Here is an 18,108-nt window from a genome sequence, read left to right on the forward strand (position 1 = left end):
AGGTCACTGTTCATTTGAATTCTTTCATTGAAGGCAAGCAATAGTGGGCTTCCTTACCATCTTGATATCAAATTCCAGTTTAAAACAAAGTTATTTCCAGTTTAAAAAAAAGCTTGGTATAAAGAAGGGTTTCTTTTTTTTTTTTTGGCGGTACGCAGGCCTCTCACTGTTGTGGCCTCTCCCGTTGCGGAGCAGAGGCTCCGGATGCGCAGGCCCAGCGGCCATGGCTCACGGGCCCAGCCACTCCGCGGCATGTGGGATCTTCCTGGACCGGGGCACGAACCCGTGTCCCCTGCATCAGCAGGCGGACTCTCAACCACTGCGCCACCAGGGAAGCCCTAAAGAAGGGTTTCTTAACCTGGGGTCTGAGAACAGAATTCAGCAGGCCTGTGAACTAAAATGGGAAAAAATGAGGTCTTTCTTTTCGCTAACTTATAACTGAAATTTAGCTCTTCCTTCCATAATGAATCTAGGTAACGATCTCCCACAGAACCAGCAGTACCTGTGGCTTTGTCAACTGTGGGGATCGAGGCATTTTTATAACACTCCACGGTTGCTGTAGGCATCACCTGTACATATCATCGGTTCGAAATTGTGGGGTGGCTAAACCACTGTAACTCATCATCCGATGCGTTCAGAAAGTAGCTCATATACCACATCACAAATTCTTTTAAAAAAAAATTTTGATAGCTGCATTCCAAAATAGCTTCCTTTTTAATCCTGTGGATTTTATCTGATGCACTTAAAACCATTACTCTGAGAAGTCCACAGACAACTTCTCCAGAATGCCCTAATTTCTTGTCCATGACAAAAAATTTAAAAGGTTAAGAATCTTGGGACTTCCCTGGTGGCGCAGTGGTTGAGAGTCCGCCTGCCGATACAGGGGATGTGGATTCGTGCCCTGGTCTGGGAAGATCCCACATGCCACGGAGCGGCTGGGCCCATGAGCCATGGCCGCTGAGCCTGCGCGTCCGGAGCCTGTGCTCCGCAACGGGAGAGGCCACAGCAGTGAGAGGCCTGCGTACCGCAAAAACAAAACAAAACGAAAGAATCCGCCTGCCAATGCAGGGGACACAGTTTCAAGCCCTGGTCTGGGAAGATCCCACATGCTGCAGAGCAACTAAGCCCATGTGCCACAACGACTGAGCCTGCGCTCTAGAGCCCGCGAGCCACAACTACTGAGCCCGCGTGCCACAACTACTGAAGCCCGCGTGCCTAGAGCCCATGCTCCGCAACAAGAGAAGCCACTGCAATGAGAAGCCCGCGCACCACAACGAAGAGCAGCCTCCGCTCTAGCCACAACTAGAGAAAAGCCCGCGCGCAGCAACAAAGACCCAACGCAGCCAAAAACAGATAAATAAATTAATTAATTAATTTTAAAAAATAAATAAAGAATCTTAGTTGATCAAAGAGAAAGTGCTGGACAAATTTACTTAAAACCCTGGATGTCTGAAGGGGACGGCTGCCAACCGGACCAGTGGACGTCACACCAGGTGTGCTGCCTGCCTCGAGCCAGGCCTGTAGGTGGTCAGTGGCACCTACGGGAGGGGCCTCACCTTGTCCATCATGGCGAAGATTCGGTCCACCCGCTTCTCGGGGGTGTTCTCCTCCTCGGGGAGTTCCACGGTGTTCCCCTGCCAGGGACAGATAAGGTGGGGGCTGGCTCCTGGCGCTCTGGGCTTTGGGCCCTTTTCCCAAAAATATGCTCCCCAGACCTGGGCAGGTTCCAGATGAGGACCCCCTCTGCCTCCCACTCCCCGCAATGTCCCCCGCCATCTGTAATTCTGCTCCAGAACCTCGCACCCACCCGAGCCCCCATCTGCCAGCCCAGCTGGAGATGTGCTGAGCGGCCCCAGGCAGTGACCCTTACCTGACCAACGCTTGCCCCGGTCAGGAGAGCAGTCCCACGGGGGTGCCTCCTCTGGGACAGGCCCAGTCACTAAATTTGATGCCCCTACTGCCTCCTCCTACCCCATAGGACCCGGGCCTCTCACCACCATCTGGTAAATGGCGTCCACTATATCCAGCATCTCGTTCCTGGTGATGTAGCCATCGTTATCCAAGTCGTAGAGCTTGAAGGCCCCTGCAGTCAACCAGCCAGGGCAGAGTGACCCCCGGCCCGGGAAAGGGGGTGCTGCTCCCCACCGCCCCCCGCACTGCACCACAGCCCCATTACTCATCCAATCAATGAATATTTACATCAAAACAGACGGGACACGCGCACGCGCACGCACGACAGGAACACACGGGCCGTTTCAACTAGGGTTATTAAAAAAAAACTAAATATAAAAAGGAGCGGGGTGGGGGGGCTTCCCTGGTGGCGCAGTGGCTGAGAGTCTGCCTGCCAATGCAAGGGATGCGGGTTCGTGCCCCCGTCCGGGAGGATCCCACATGCCGCGGGGCGGCTGGGACCGTGAGCCATGGCCGCTGAGCCTGCGTGTCCGGAGTCTGTGCTCCGCAACGGGAGAGGCCATGGCGGTGAGGGGCCCGCGTACCACAAAAAAAAAAAAAAAAAAAAAGGAGGGGGCACTGAATCTGCGAGAGCTGAGGCTGGAGCTGGAGCTGTGGGAGGGAGGGGACCCCAGGAGGAGCCCTAAAGGCCCCCCTCTTCTTCCCCATGCCCCCGCCTCTGCCTCCTTTCAGCCCACTTCCTTTCCACAATTACACTGTATCCTGCTGGGATCAACTTAGAAAATAAAATAATATGCCTGGGGGGGAGGGCAGGAGCTTCTGCATAAATAAAATCCTCTTTTATTCCTAAAAAGAGAAAGAAAAAGAAACTGTCGCGTTTTCTCGGTGCTGATGCAAAGCAGTGGAAGTGTCTCAGTGGGAAGTGAGCTCTGGCCCAGCTGCTTTCATCTTCTCTCCAGATCCCCTCTCGCAGCAGCAGGAGCCTGCACACTCTCCCCTCTGAATCCTTCTCTCATCCCTCCTCAGGGCCTCGCACATGCTGTTTCCCTTGCCTGGAACCCTCTTCCCTCCTCCCTCCCTGGCACCTTCACCCTTCCCAGCTCAGCTCCCGACTCATAACAGGGTCAGTTCCTCTCCTGTCGGTTCACACTTCCCTCTTCCTGCCTCCGCTGCAGTTTTCTGGGATCTTTTGGATAAGGTCCCTGAGCTAGACTGACAGCCGCGAGGGCAGGTGCCCGTCTATCTGATGCACCCGTGGGTCCTGGCCTCTGCTCAGCACTGACACGCGGCCGTGTTTGGTCAACATCTGTTGGGTGAACCAGTAAATAAGTGAATGAATGAGATCAGTCATCAAAACAGCCTCCTAAGTAGTGGATCCAGCCCTGGAACCAGGCCTTTTAACTCCACGCTGTCCTGCCCGAGGTCCCATGTCTGCACCTGCTCGGATGCCCCTTTGCTCCCGCCCCATCTGTCCACGCATCTAAGGAAGACACGTTCCTCCTGCCTGGCCTCCTCCAAGAAACTGCCTCTGACCTGGAAGGGCAGAACATCTGTGCCACTCTCAGCCCCAGACAGATGACCTGGCCCAGGTAGTTGGCCTCCCTCCCGCCTGGGACTGCCCAGTGGCCGCCCCATAGAGCCCAGGGGGCAGAACTTACACCGCAGCTTCTCATCCAGGGTTCCCCTCGAGGTCACCGACAGCGCCTGGATGAACTCAGAGAACTCAATCCGCCCATCCTGCAGGAGAGAGGGGAGTGGGGGTGGGCCTCAGTTAGCGCTGAGTCACCTGGTCAGGCTGCACCTTGGGCAGGTGGTGACGGGCGGCAGCAGGTACCAGACACCCAAGTGGAGAGTGCGGGAATGAGGGTGATGAGAAGGAAGGGGATGGGGAGAGGGTAGGATTAGAAATGGGAAAAGAGGACTTCCCTGGCAGTCCAGTGGTTAAGACTCCGCGCTCCCAATGCAGGGGGCACGGGTTTGATCCCTGGTTGGGGATCTCACGTGCTGCATGGTGTGGCCAAAAAAAAAAAAAAAAAAGAGGGAAAATCCAGGCAGGAGGGACAGGAAAAAGGGTGAGGCCAAAGGGAGAGCCTGACACTCCACATCTGGTGGGAGGAAGAGGGACCCTCTGGGCAGGAGTCACCCAGAAACCCCTTTCTCCTCGGCCTTGAACCACAGGCTCAGAGACTTTAGAAAAAGGTGGGGCTCTGGACTGTTCAATCCTATTTATTTTGCAAATAAGGAAACTGAGGTCCGGAGAGGCCAGAGCTCTTCCCAGGGCCAGGCAGTGTGATCGTCAGCTGAGGCCACCTGCGGAGAAAGCCAGGGCGTGACAGAGCAGAAAAAATCCGAGTGCCCTACAGCATGGAGCGGGGAAACAAGTTACAGTACGTCCACCTTGAATACAAGTGAGCCAGGAAAGATGCCAGCGTGGCACAGAGTCTGGAGGACCGCAGATGCCCCAGTGGTGGATATGCCAACTGTCAGGGTGGCCGTCACCAGGAAGGGACACGCTGCAACACGGATAAGCCTTGAAAACACGATGCTCAGTGAAAGAAGCCAGGCACAAAAGATCCCGTATTATATGATCCTCAGTTTCCTCATCTGCAAAATGGGGGCAATTAAAAGGCATCCCTACAGGTAGTTGGTTGTAAGGTCTCACTAAAAATAATCCACGTAGCAACTAAGCCCGTGCACCACAACTACTCAGCCTGCACTCTAGAGCCCACGAGCCACAGCTACCGAGCCCGCGTGCCGCAACTACCGAGCCCGCGCACCTAGAGCCCATGCTGCGCAATAAGAGAAGCCACCGCAGTGAGAGGCCCGCGCACCGCAACGAAGAGTAGCCCCCGCTCGCCACAACTAGAGAAAGCCCGTGCGCAGCAACGAAGACCCGATGCAGCCAAGAATAAAATAAATAAATAAATTTATTTTAAAAAAAAATCCACATAAAGAGCGTAGTACGTAGTAAATGTTCAGTAAATGTCAGTTATGATTATAAATCCTGTTATTATCCCTGGCGGCATCTGCATTTTGTGCTTGTAAGAAAAGGGTCAAGGTATACACATGTGTGCATGTGTGTATACGTGTATGTCTGTGTGCATGGTATGTGTGTGCATACACGGATCTCTGTGGGTTCCTTGTGTGTGGGTGAGCTCCTGCAATGTGTATACGTGCGTGCATTTGTGTACAATGAGTGCATGTATGTGTGTGTGCATGCATGCATTTGTGTGCATCTGTGTATAAGCACGTGTGGGTGTGCACACACGCGTGCGTTTGTGTGTATATGTGCGTGTGTGAGCGCACACGTCTGTGTCCCTTCTCTGGAATGCAACATCAGCAGGACAGCGTGGGTGTGGAGCCGCGCAGGCTGCCGCAGGAGGGAGGGGACTCCAGGCTGGCACAGGCCCTGTCAATTCCCAGCTCACCTTGTTTTCATCAAAGACGTTGAAAACAAATGTGGCGAACTTGGTGGGGTCTCCAAACGGGAAGAACTGCTTGTAGATCTTCTGGAAGCCCGCTGCATCCAGCTGCCCGCTGGGGCAGTCCTTGATGAAGCCTTTGTACCTGGAGGTAGAGGCCAGGTGAGAGAGGGTAAAGGAGACTCCAGCATCACCCACCTGCCGGGAGCTCCTGCCCAGTGCCCTGAAAGCCTGTGAGTCCCTGTCCAGGGAGACAGTGCCACACGGGGTTGTGAGCACAGACCTGGACTCCACAGGCATGGACTCATCCCACCTCTGCCTCTCGCTAGCTGTGTGACCTGGGACAGGTGGCCACACCTCTCTTAGCCTCATCTGTCCCAGAGGGATAAGAGTCACTTGGCCACTCGGCCCCCTGCTCCACACAGGTGACTAAAACAAAACTTGCATGAACGACCTCCCGGAAGTCCCACTCTCGCACAAGGTACTCCCCCCTTCCCGACCCTCTCCACTGAGCCCCTCCCGGAGCCAGGCAGGCTGGTGGTGCTGGTGGCGCTGGTGGGCAGAGGCACCATATGGGGCCGGCAGCTGGCTCCTCCCACATGCCTGCACCCCGCAGTGTGCACACACCCGCTCCCCTGCCTCTGTTCCCAGAGAACTGTGTAAACGACGCGGGAGCCGCCCAGCAAGCTCGGAGGGCATCCTGGTGGTTTCCAACTGGACCTGTCCACCCTGCCTTCCCAGTGCCCAGGGACCCTCCAGATACCCGGCCAGCTGATGGCAACATGGCTTTGCAGCCCAAACCCCAGTCCTGCCATTTGCTAGCTGCATCCTCAGGCAGGTGCCTTCACCTCTCTGAGCCTGACTCTCCTCATCTATAAACAGGGACAGTTATCACATCCATCTTGCGGGGACTGCGTGAGATGATGATGCAGCATACTTGGCACAGGGCTGGACGTAAAAAATAAGCAATGGCATGATCTTTAGTATCATGACCTCAATGTGTTCTTTTATTTTTTTATTTTTTGTTTTCTTTTCTGTACACGGGCCTCTCACTGTTGTGGCTTCTCCCGCTGCGGAGCACAGGCTCCGGACGCGCAGGCTCAGCGGCCATGGCTCACGGGCCTAGCCGCTCCGCGGCATGTGGGATCTTCCCGGACCGGGGCACGAACCCGTGTCCCCTGCATCGGCAGGCGGACTCTCAACCACTGCGCCACCAGGGAAGCCCCAATGTGTTCTTTTAAATCAATTCATAAGTTGGCTCCTGCGTGTAGCTTGGCAACTCCAACCAGGACATACATTCCCCTGAGGATTCCCAGCACAAAGGGGGGCTAGAGAGAGGGGTCAGCTATTATCAGCTACCAGCTGCAATCTCAGCTGGACCACTGTCTGCTGGGAACTTTGCAAACCTGATTCTCCTGGAACGCCCATAACAGCCCTATGAGCCCTATGATGAAGCCCCCCCTTTTTTTTTTTTTTTTTGGCCACGTGGCTTGTGGGATCTTAGTTCCCCGACCAGGGATTGAACCTGGGCCCCAGCAGTGAAAGTGCGGAGTCCTAACCACTGGACCGCCAGGGAAGTCCCAAGCCCATTTTAAAGATGAGGAAACTGAGGCTTCGAGACGGGGAGATCTGCAAGTCCTTGCAGCCCAGACTGGAGCCTAGGTGGGGTTCAAAGTAACCACTGATGGGGCCAGATGCTCAGAGACACGGGCTCGCTGAAGATGTCCCCTCCTTCCAGCCCCCCTGTTCTCTGGTCTACCCAGGGCTACTCTCCCGTCACGCCCCGGGAAAGTTGCTGGTGGCGCCGTGACTGAGGACCGTATACACAGAGAGCATGTGGAGAAGCCACTGTCCCTCCACCCATCAGAGAACAAGCTAAGGGGCCCAGGCTGGGTGAAGGGACACGCAGGGCACCGGAAGTAGGGAGCCTTGGGAATTCTGAGGCCTAAGTGATCAAGGTCAGATGTCAGAAAGAAAGCAAGACAAGACTCTTGCTAACATGTCAGCGGTTCCTTAGGGGTGAGGGCGAGGCTAGGAGATGGAGTGGGGCGTGGCGTTGCGCTGCCGTAGGCACCCACCCCCCCGCAGTGCTCCCCAGCAAGCATGAGGCTGTAAGAAACGGCTGGGCCTGTGCGCGCCTCCCCACCCACCCCCTGGGGCACCTCGAGGGGCCAGAGGCCCAGGGAGGCGGTCCCAGCCCAGCAACCAGGATCGCTGCCCCATCTTGCCACCACCTGCACCTCTGACAACAGCCCCGTGCCGGGCACTGGCCTAAGCCTTCGTGGGCGGTTCCTCCTGCAGTCGCCACTCAGCCCTGCTCAGTGGGTTCGGTGATCCCCATTTCACAGATGAAGGCACTGAGGCACAGAGGTCAGGGCCCCTCCCACGGCAGGTACCAGAAAGGAACTCGGCCCCTCCGGGTCCCTCCCCTTGAAGCCTCCTTCCCAGCTGGGTGTTCCAGACTCAAACCTTCACATCTGGGCCAGGACGCAGAGCCAGAGAGGAGCGTTTCAGAGCCAAGATCCCAAGGTCCATGACCCCAGGCCCCTGGGCAGGACGGGTCCCTGGACAGGAGGAGGGAACAGGCCCGGCGCCAGGCCGTGATGACCACAGCGGGGCACAGCCGGCTCTGGAGGCCAGAGGGGGGCCATCGCTTCCCCTTGTGTCCCCCAGAGCCTCCCATTTCCCCACAATGGCTGTGTGTCACTTGAGTAATTTGAAAAGATTATGAAAAACAATAAAGGGAGAACAAAAGGTGCCCAGAGGCGTCTCGAGGCCCGGCCCCTGCGGGTGCCTGGCTCCTAGGAGGGAAGACAGTGCAGGTGCCGCAGCAGCGGGAGCTGTCAGTGCTGTGAGCACCTGCGGGGGGCCCTGAAGCTTTATTGGGGGCAGGTGGGTACAGGCAGGCTGGCCTCGGTGGGGAGCCTCCAGGGGACTATCTGGTTTCCCCTGCAGAGACTGTCACTGTGGGGCCCCAGCTCCCTTGCTGCCATTAGCAGCAGGCCCACCCCCTCAGGGGCCCAGTCGATGAGGGTTTGCTCCAGCCTGACGGCCCCGCCTCCTCTGGCCACACACCCTCACCGCCCCACGCCACCCATATTCCACACCCTGCCGCACTTTCCAGAGCTTGCCATGCCATCCAGCCGCCAGGCCTTTGGGCCTGCAGGTCCCTGTGCCTGCTCATCTGCTCCCCCATCCCTTGAACGACCCCAGCGCAGCGTGAACCACGCTGTGTCATGTTTGCCACCAGGCTGTGTCCTCCACCCAACAGTGAACTCCCAGTGCCCCGACGCCTTGTACATAACGGGGGCTCAGTAAATGTCCAGTGAGCTCAATGAATGAGTTGAATGAATGAATGAATGAACGAATGAACACACAGAGAGAGGGAGAGGCCAGGTGTCAGGCGTCTTCCTCCTAAGCCCTGGGCACCGTGGTCAGAACCTGAGAACTCCATGCAGATGGTTAGAGCACCACAGATATACGCCCACCCCTCTGTGGATTGATGGGGAACTGGGGGCCCAGAGAGGGAGAGAGACTGGCCCAAGGTCACACAGCAAGTTAGCAGCAGATACAGGGCTCACACCTGGGACTCCTGCCTCTCAGGCTCCCTCTTTGCCAGGCTGCACTGGCCCCAGCCCCAGGCTCTTGGAAAGCCAAGAGCCTGCTCCCCAAACATTGCATAACCCCATCCATCGTTCATCATCAGAAGATGGGGGGCACCCTGTCTCGCTGGAGCAGAGGGGAGGAGGTCTGTCCCAGACGCCCCACTTGCCCCAGGCCCCAAATTTGCTCTTCAAGTCCTCACAGCTCTGAGGCCAAGACTTCCTGCCATGGTCCGATTCCGAGGTGCAGCCCAGCCCCCGTGGTGGGCCGAGCCAGGACACTCACCCAGGCACACCCCCCCACCCACACCCCACCCCACGGCAGGCACCCAAGGGACCTGCGGCTTAAGAGCAGAGCTCTTGAGACCAGCCTGAGCAGGTCGCAGCATGGGTCTGGGGCAAGGCGGCAGTGACCCTGGCCCCGCCACGGCGCAGGCCCGGAACATGGACGACTCGGCTGACAACCGCCGTGGCTCCACCACGCGGAGCCTGTGGCGCCCGGTCGGCCTGGAGCAGCTGCGCAGGCTCGGGGTCCTTTACAAATATGAGAATGACCCAGAATTAGAGAAGATCCGAAAAGAGAGAATCTACTCCTGGATGGACATAATAACCATAGGCAGAGACAAACTACCAAATTACGAAGAAAAGACCAAGATGATTTGCAAGGAGCATTTTACACCTGGATGACAAGATTCGCGTCACCTTGGTCGGCAGTGGGTACTTTGACGTGAGAGATAAAGAGGACAGGTGGATCCGGACCATCATGGAGAAAGGAGACACGATCATTCTCCCTGCCGGGATTTACCACCGTTTCACATCGGACGAGAAGAAATACGAGAAGGCCACGCGGCTGTCTGTGGGAGACCCGGTGTGGACGGCATACAACCGGCCTCTGACAAACTTCGAGGCCCGGAGGCAGAACCTGGAATCGCAGACGGCCTAGCGGTGCCCTGGGGCCTCGTGCACCCCGGCCCCCCTTGTGAAGGTTCCGGATGTGATGGCAGCAGAAAATCTGTCATTTTCTCCTTGCTTTTGTGTTGTAGACTTGAGGCTAGGTGAGCTTTAGTCTGCAAGATCGTTTGAGCAGAAAACATTTCAATGGAAGTAGCTACAGAACTTGTTCGTACGTGGAAGCACCTGTGGAAAGCTGGGCAAACGCGTTCATTTTCTCTGATTCAGGATCAGGGGTCAGTGGCCCTGTGTCAGCTGGTGCCTTCAGCTCTGACCGAATGAATTTCATCTCCCCAGATGCAGCCGTTTAGCTGCGCCATCTGGACAATTTTGGGACTTTAAGCAGATACCAGGCGAGGCCATGCCTGCCTTGTGCAGAGGGGTGACAGTGGATGACAGGACTGGGCAGAGAAAAGATGCTTTTCTCCCAAAACACGGGGGAAGCTGGGGGTGGTGGGGTGCCGTGGGGGACGAGCTGGCATGTTAGGGGGACACTCGCTTGCTAATGCCACTTTCTTGTTCAAAATATAGTAGCTGCCTTAACGTTAAAAGAAAACGAATAAAAATTTTAAAAATAACAGAGTTTCTGCCCAAGAATTCCATCCCAGGATGACTGAGAGATGTACGTGACTGCAGCCCCATCCCTGACCCAGGCTCAGGTTCCAACAGGCCTGGGCCTCTCCCTCTCCCCGCCCTCACCCCCTCTCTCCTTCAGACACGCTGCTGCCTGGAAACCTGCTCTGGGGCCTGCCCTGTGCTCCAGTCCTGGCCCATCCTGTCTCACTGTGAGAGGGGCCCGAGCAAACCCCTTCCCTGCAATGCCCCCCAGTTTCCCTGCTGGTAAAATAAGTGACTTAGACTAGATCAGGGTTTTTCCACCCACGCCACTGACATTCGGGGTCAGATGATTCTTGGTCATGGGGGTCTGTCCGGTGGTTTACCGGCATCCCTGGCCTCCACCTGCTAGATGCCAGGAGCACCCCCGCCTCAGGTTATGACAACCCAAAGTGTCTCCGGACAGTGCCAAATATCCCCCCAGAGCAGAATCACTCCAGTGGAGAACCACGGGGCTAGATGGTCTCTGGGGACCCCCACAAAGTGGGGGAAAGGGTCTTCTCCAGTGTCTGCCTTCCAGTGATCTGCAATTCTGAATAACAGGGACCTACTGAGAGCCAGGCACGGAGCTATGTGATTTCCAGGCACCATTTCACCAAATCGTCTCAACAGCCCCAGGAGGGGAGGATTATTACGCCCATTGTACAGATGGGGAAACTGAGGCTGGGGGCTGTTAAATCTCCTGGCTCAGGGCCTTCACACGGCATTTCTTTTGCCCGGCCCACTCCTTCCCCTCCTCCTTCCCCCTTTTTTTCTTGGCTTCAGTGCATCTCCCCTAGAGAAGCCCGCTCTGGCCACCCAAGACCCCAGTACACACGCCGGTTGACACACTCACAGCACCCTGTCCCTGGCCTGGGCCTCGCAGCTGTGCCTGTAGCCTGTGTGATGCCTGGGCCAGTGAGTGCACCACAGGGTCCGTCAGGGCAGGGACCCCGTCTTATAGCTCACCCCGAATCTGCAGGGCCCACTGCAGGTGCTCAGTAAATACCTACTGGAGCTGCACAGCTAGCAAATGGGGAGCCACAACTGGACCCTGCCGCCGCCTCTGTGTGCGGCCAGTCAGCAGCGAGGCCCGAAGCCTCCGTGGCCTGCTTTCCTCAGTGCCTTCGGCCTGACTCCAGACCAAGGGTGGAAGCAGCAGTAGTCCTGGCACTGTCGCTGGTGCAGGTTAGGCCGGGGAGGGGGAGTGAGGCACAAACAGCGTTCTGAGGAATTTATATGGAGACCACCCCTCCCACAACCGTGTTCAAGAGCAGGGGTCTCAACTCTCTTTGGGGATGGGAGGAGAAGCTGTGGAACCGAGCCTGGGACGTGGCACGGCTCCTGAGCTCCACACACCCAGTTTCCAGCCACCAGAGCACAGGTTTTCGGCACGGTTGACTGTGCTTGGGAACCAGCTCTCCACGACGGGGTGGAGACGAGAGAAAAAAATCCCAGATTTGACAACTGCATTCTTAAGCCTCTTTAAAAGGGAAAGGGGAAAAAAAAAGAAATCTGCCACTTCATAAAAACACTGAAGGCTGAATGCCACTTATAAAACACTCCCGACTCAACGCCGGGCTTCCTCCCTGTAAGCTTCCCACCCCTCCTCTAACCGCCACTGCGCCAGCCTGTGTCCCCCAGGGCACTCCAGCACCTCATCTCCCCCAGTCCCTGCTGCCCCCAGTGCTGGCCATGGGCCTGGCACATAATAGGTGCTCAGTAAAGACTTACGGAATGAATGAACCAACAAATGAATGAAGGAATGAGTGAGCGGATGAATGAATTAGTGAAAGAGTGAGAGAATGAATGAGGGAGTGAGCAAATGAGGGAGGGAGTGAATGAATGAAGGAGTAAGGGAGTGAATGAGGGAGTGAATAAATGAATGAAGGAGTGACTGACTGAATGAATGAGGAGCAAATGAGTGACTGAATGAATGAGGGAGTGAAAAAGTGACCGGATGAATGAATGAATGAGTGAATGAAGGCATGAGGGAGCAATGAGGGAGTGAATTAATGAATGAATGAGTGATGAGTGAATGCATGAATGCACGCTGGCCATGAGGCACGGGTCCAACTCCAGCTCAGCATCCCCGTTCTCTGTGGCCCCCAGCATCCCCAACGTCGCCAGGGCCTTGGGTCCCCAAAGGCACCAGCCTGCTAGGACTTTCTGGAATTCACTGCTTGCAGTTCCCACAGAGTCTCGTCCTCTGGGACCCAGCTCGAAGCAAGCCTCGCATAGCCCTCCACGCCCACCTCCCTCCCCGCCAGGGTTAAGTGCGGCAGATGCTGCTCTCCGCAGTGTGGAAAGTGGGAAGTAAATAGATGGATAAATAATAAAGCGTAACCCCCAGCTGCAATGAGGGACTGCCACAGCGGCCCTGGTAAACTGTTCTCCCATTATCTTTTCAAACACCTCCCTACCCCTGGCATTCCCCTCCCAGCTCCCTGGAGACCTGCCTTCAGATGATCCTGGAGGAGGGGCTCGATCACATCCATGAGGATGAGGCCTCTTCCCCGCTCCTCTCCCCTCCCCCATCTCTCTCCTCACCACGTCCCCCCATCCTCCACCGCCTTCAGCTCTGTGGGGTTTCCCAAAGCCAGAGCCAGCAGAGCTGAGCCTCCGTAGCCCAGGCCGTGGAGGCCAGCAAGCTGGACCCAGACTCCACACACACACACAGAGCTGTGAGACCCAGGCAAGTGTCTCTGCCCCTCAGAGCCTCAGTTTCTTCATCTGTAAAACGGGCTGTTCCTGGACTGACCCCACGGCATTGGCGGCGGCCTCCTTACCCACAGCTGTGACTGTGGAGGAGGGTCCAGGATTGACAGCTGGCCCCGTGGAGGCGGCTGCAGAATTCCTCCTGCTTCCGCCCACCATTTTTGTTACAATACCATCGGGTTATTTGGTTATTATAAATGTAACAAAAGCATTACAGACAACTTGTAAAATAGAAAATATAAGAGAAAAAAGAGTACCCATGATGCCACCACCCCCAGCACACCCACTTCTAGCCTCTGGTCAGTCTCCTTTCCGTCTTCTTTGCCCTCCACTATCTTCATCATGGAACCGTGTTGGGGCACTATTTGCGCCCTGCTGTTCCCCCTTGGGATGGCGTTCCCTTCACCCTCCAGGTGATCACAATTTCACGGTCGCCTTTAAGGGCCTGGGACCTGCTACAGTTTCCTAGTCAGTCCCCACCGAGGTTCCCAATCTTCCATTGTGGTGAATGGAGCTTGGTCAAGAACAAGGGATCTGGTGGGCAGGGGCCTCGGGCTGGCTGTGGACCTGACACTGGCCCCACCTCCCGACGCCCCAGCCTCCTCCCGTCTCGGCCAAGTACAGAGCTAGGAGCAGCAGAGATGACACCGGGTGTCCAGCATGAAGCCGGGTGTGAGGTGAGCACCCAGCTGGCCCGGCTCAGGCATCACATCCCTGTGACCTGGTCTGCGCTCCTGACCACCTGGGGCCTCAGCTCTCCTGGAGGACCTGGGATGTGCCCAGCTCTGCTTCTGCTCACTGGGTGGCCCAGGACAAGTCAGAGAGTCACAGAAGACCCCTGGGTCTGGTTCCTATTCTGGGGAGCAGCTGCTGAAAGTCAGCACCAAACAAGATGATCCTGTACCAGGCTGGAGAAACAGGGGCAGGGTGGTCAGTGCAGACCTCTCCCAGGAGGTGACATTGCAGCGAAGATGCCAAGATCTAGGGCAGAGGGAACAGCAGAGGGAACAGCAAGGATGGAGGCCCTAAGGTAGGAAGGAGCGTGGCATGGCTGAGGGACAGTAAGTGTGGCTGGTGCCTGGTAAGCCTGGGAGAGGGTGAGGCCAGAGACCTTGGGGAGCCCCGAGGACCAGGCAATAAAGGCTGGGTCTTTATTCTAAGTGCAGTAAGAAGCCACGAAGGGCTTTAAGCAAGAGAGAGAGAGAAACACAGGAGGAAACTGAAGCCGCCCTGGCTGAATCCACCCACACATGTCACAGGTGGGATAGGAAAACTCTGTCCATTGCGACCCCGCTGCTCTCCGCGTGCCCCTCCCTCCCATTTCCCAATCCCACCCCAGATGGTTTGGTGCTAAATTGTTTGCTGCCCTGGTAGTCTGGGCTCAGGAACCTCAGTTTTCCCAAGGAAGGGCAGGCATTCCCCAGCTATCAGGTGCCAGAGAGCCATTTAGGACATGAAAGGGCACGGCTGGAGGCCGTGGTGAGAAAGGGTCCTCTGAAATGGACCCAGGCACTTGGGATGCAGGTGCTTGTCCCATTTGTTTCCTGTGCAAAGGACAGAGGGGATAGCGGGCTGATTGGATCTGGCCTCTAACCCAGCAGTCTTGTGTTATGGTCCCAGTGAACCAGGGAGGTGTAGGCCCATCATGGGATTACAAATTGGTTCCTTTCGTGTGCTAAGAATAATTACACGGTCTGCCCACAGCACTGGAGGAGACTGATCCAGAGTGCCATAATCTGTGATCCATTACTGATGTCTGCTGAGGACACAGGTGGGGAGAGTGGTGGTATGAGTGTCGCTGTTTAACCATCCCTAGTCTACCTTCACCCTGTGGGGTATAACCATTCTAGGATACAACAGTGAGGTGGGTGGTGGGCTGACCCAGGAGGGTTAGAGAAAGGCACCACCAAAATGAATCAAAGGGCATTTACTTGAGGTCCACGGAACTTTGTGGCAAAGAAAAGATCTCTATTTTTCTTTATAAGCTCTTTAGAGAGAGCTCCCCTACAGCAAGGACTGGGCATCACAAGGGCTCTGGTTTTGTTGTAGAAGCCTCAACTGTCCCCTCCAGGCCGGCCTCCTTGGCCTCCCTGCTGTTCTTCAAACACACCAAGCCCCTTCCCACTGCTGAGCCTCTGTCCTTGCCGTTCCCTGTGCCTGGAACGCTGTTCTGTGGTTGAGTCCTGTTGTCCAGGTCATGGCTCAGATGTCAGCTTGATGAAGGAACAAAAATCCCTCCACCTGTCTGGGATTCAGTTTCCCCACTGACATAATGAGGAGAGGACCCTCAACCTCAGGATCCCTCCATGGTTATCCTGATCAGTGTTATTAGTAGTGTTAGCATTATTAACGAAACAGAGAACTTATGACTCGGCTCTGTTCCAGACGCTGTGTATGAATTAGCTCATTTATTCTTCACAGTATTCCTATAAAGCTTGACGATTATTACCCTCACTTTCCAGATGGGGAAACTGAGGCACCGAGCAGTCCAGTAACTTGTCCAAGGTTGCTCAGCTCAAGCCCTGGTTCCGGATCCCTTCTGGCCACTTTGCCTCCTGTCTCTCCTGGGGATGACCCAGGGGAGCGGGGGAGGATGCCAGGGCTCAGGTGTGCCCTGCACCTCCCGGGGCTCAGGAGCCTCGTCTAGCCATGGTGGGACCCCACTCTGGGTGACTACGAGGACAAAATGAACAAGGCCACATCTGAGAGCGCACCCAGCACACAGCAGCACTGGGGAGGCATCTGCCACGTCGCAAGGACAGACCTCGTCCTCGTCCCTGCTCTGACCTCTGAGCCTCAGCTTAGTTCTCCCATCACCGTGGAGATGCTAAACCATGTCGGCCCCCGGGACAGCGCCCAGGAGTCGATGACAACGTGTACGTGAAGCACCTCGGGGCGACGGATGGGTGCTGAGCACCTGCTGTGGCCGGGCCCTGGGGACACAGCAGTGAACAGGGCAGAGCCGGCCTCGAGGCCAGGAGGGGAGGCGGAGGGGGACGCAGACCTGTACCTGCTGTTTGTCCCAGGTGTGTCCTGTTTGTGCCTGGTGTGTCCCCAGCTGTGACACTGGGCTGTGGGAGGTCAGAGGAGGCCCCTGACTCAAGCTGGTGGCTCAGGAGGTTTCAGGGAAGGAGGCCTGAGGGTGAGGAGGTGGTGGCCAAGCAAAGACGAGGAGGGGTGTTCCCAGAAGGCGGAACAGCCCAGGCAAAGGTCAGGAAGCCCCAGAAAGTAAGGTGAATTCGGGAACGGATAGCAATTTGGGCAGGCCAGAGGGCAGAGGGCAGAGGAGAGGAGGAAACGGCAGTGAGACTGGAGGGGTCGGCACAGCAAGGCTGGCCTGAGCCGGGCCTCGTAACCACGTGACCATGCCAGAGGTGCAGACTTCACCTGAGTCCAGGGAGAGTTTAAGCAGAAGCCTGGCATCGTTGAATATTCGCTCAACAAAGACCCCTCTGGCTGCCATGTGGGAAGGAGGGGGATTATGTACAGATGGGGAATCCAGGAAGGCTTACTGGAGGAGGTGACTTAGGTAAGCCTTGGGAGAGTGGAGTTCAGATGGCCCCGAAAGGAAGGGTGGGAAAAGTGAGTGACAAAGGCTCGGGAAGGCCGGGTACGGCAATCCAGGAGGGAGAGCCTCACAGATAAAGACCTAGAAACAGGGACTTCCTTGGTGGCACAGTGGTTAAGAATCTGCCTGCCAACACAGGGGACACGGGTCTGATCCCTGGTCCAGGAAGATCCCACATGCCACGGAACAACCAAGCCCGTATGCCACAACTACTGAGCCTGCGCTCTAGAGCCCGTGAGCCACAACGACTGAGCCTGCATGCTGCAACGACTGAAACCCGCGCGCCTAGCGCCTGTGCTCCACAATGAGAAGCCCGTGCACGGCAACGAAGAGTAGCCCCCACTCGCCGCAACTAGAGAAAGCCTGCGCACAGCAACGACGACCCAACGCAGCCAAAAAAAAAAAAAAAAACCTAGAAGCAGCAGTATTTCTGGAACGCTCACCTGGGGAAGTGCGGAAGTGGAAAATGAGGTCAGAGGCAGGTCAGGCCCACCTGTTGGGTCCCAGGATGCGGGGGAGGAGGAAGGGAGTGGCTGCTGCTCCCTTTGCATCCACTCCCCCGTGGGGCACAGCCAGCTCGCCACCCAGGTGCTGCCCACCTAGCCGGGGTCTCCAGCAAGGGGTCAGCAGAGCCAAGCAAGGCAGCCACAACTCTTTCCCTCTGCCACCTGGACTCAAGGACAGGGAGGTGTAAGCAGTGGCCCCTGGGGAGCCTGGCCCTGCCCCCAGCAGGGCTCCACCAGGCGTCTCGTGGCCTGGGCCTTGCTGCGGCCTACCGTGATGGAGGGCACATCTGTAGGCCTCCGCTCCCCATCTGAACAGTCGACGGAAGACCACTGCCAAGGCTGTCATCTCTTGGGACCTTTACAGGGAATGTCGCCCTGATGCCTCATCATTCCCGTCACACATGTGGGGAAACGGAGGCTGAGGGGGGTTGGATCACTTGAGGTCACTTGGATAGGAAGAGGTAGGAGCAGAGTCCATTTCTAAGCCACCAAACTTTCTGGGAGGTCTCCAAGCTCGCCTCCTCGCTCACCTACTCCCAACTCAGGTTCACCTTACCATGTGTGAGTCTCCCCTGTCTGCTCCACATTCCACAATGACAGACAGTATACCACTCTCCCCTCTCTGCCCCAGGGCAGGCATAACTAATCCATTCCAGACCTTCCAAGCATTAATGGTGCTATACTTTCGGTTTGCTCCATGATATACAGACTCAGAATCCTTCTTAACACAGCACTCCAGGTAGCTACTATGGATTGATTAGAGCTGGCATCCAAAAAGAAACCTATCTGCCATCCTTGATCCACTCTGATCAATCACTTTATAGACAGGGTGGCTG

At 56.3% G+C, this 18,108-nt stretch overlaps 1 protein-coding gene and 1 pseudogene across 5 annotated transcripts in view; one reads left to right on the forward strand and one right to left on the reverse strand.

Annotated features, from left to right (window-relative positions):
* Window positions 1–18,108, reverse strand: part of LOC132523277 (neuronal calcium sensor 1) — a 162,658-nt gene that overhangs the window by 18,560 nt on the left and 125,990 nt on the right. For 2 of the 5 annotated variants that reach the window (XM_060154070.1, XM_060154075.1), the window contains 4 exons: window positions 5,340–5,478; window positions 3,570–3,648; window positions 1,995–2,083; window positions 1,557–1,634 (listed from right to left, as the gene is read on the reverse strand). In XM_060154070.1, the coding sequence (XP_060010053.1) occupies window positions 1,557–1,634; window positions 1,995–2,083; window positions 3,570–3,648; window positions 5,340–5,478 (385 nt within the window). Of the gene's footprint in view, window positions 1–1,556; window positions 1,635–1,994; window positions 2,084–2,708; window positions 2,758–3,569; window positions 3,649–5,339; window positions 5,479–18,108 lie in introns of those variants that run through there. The other 3 variants (XM_060154071.1, XM_060154072.1, XM_060154069.1) reach the window with 3 other exon arrangements.
* On the forward strand, window positions 9,323–9,878 carry LOC132523075 (acireductone dioxygenase-like; annotated as a pseudogene).

This window comes from Lagenorhynchus albirostris, chromosome 7, assembly GCF_949774975.1.
Source record: "Lagenorhynchus albirostris chromosome 7, mLagAlb1.1, whole genome shotgun sequence".
Lineage (NCBI taxonomy): Eukaryota > Metazoa > Chordata > Mammalia > Artiodactyla > Delphinidae > Lagenorhynchus > Lagenorhynchus albirostris.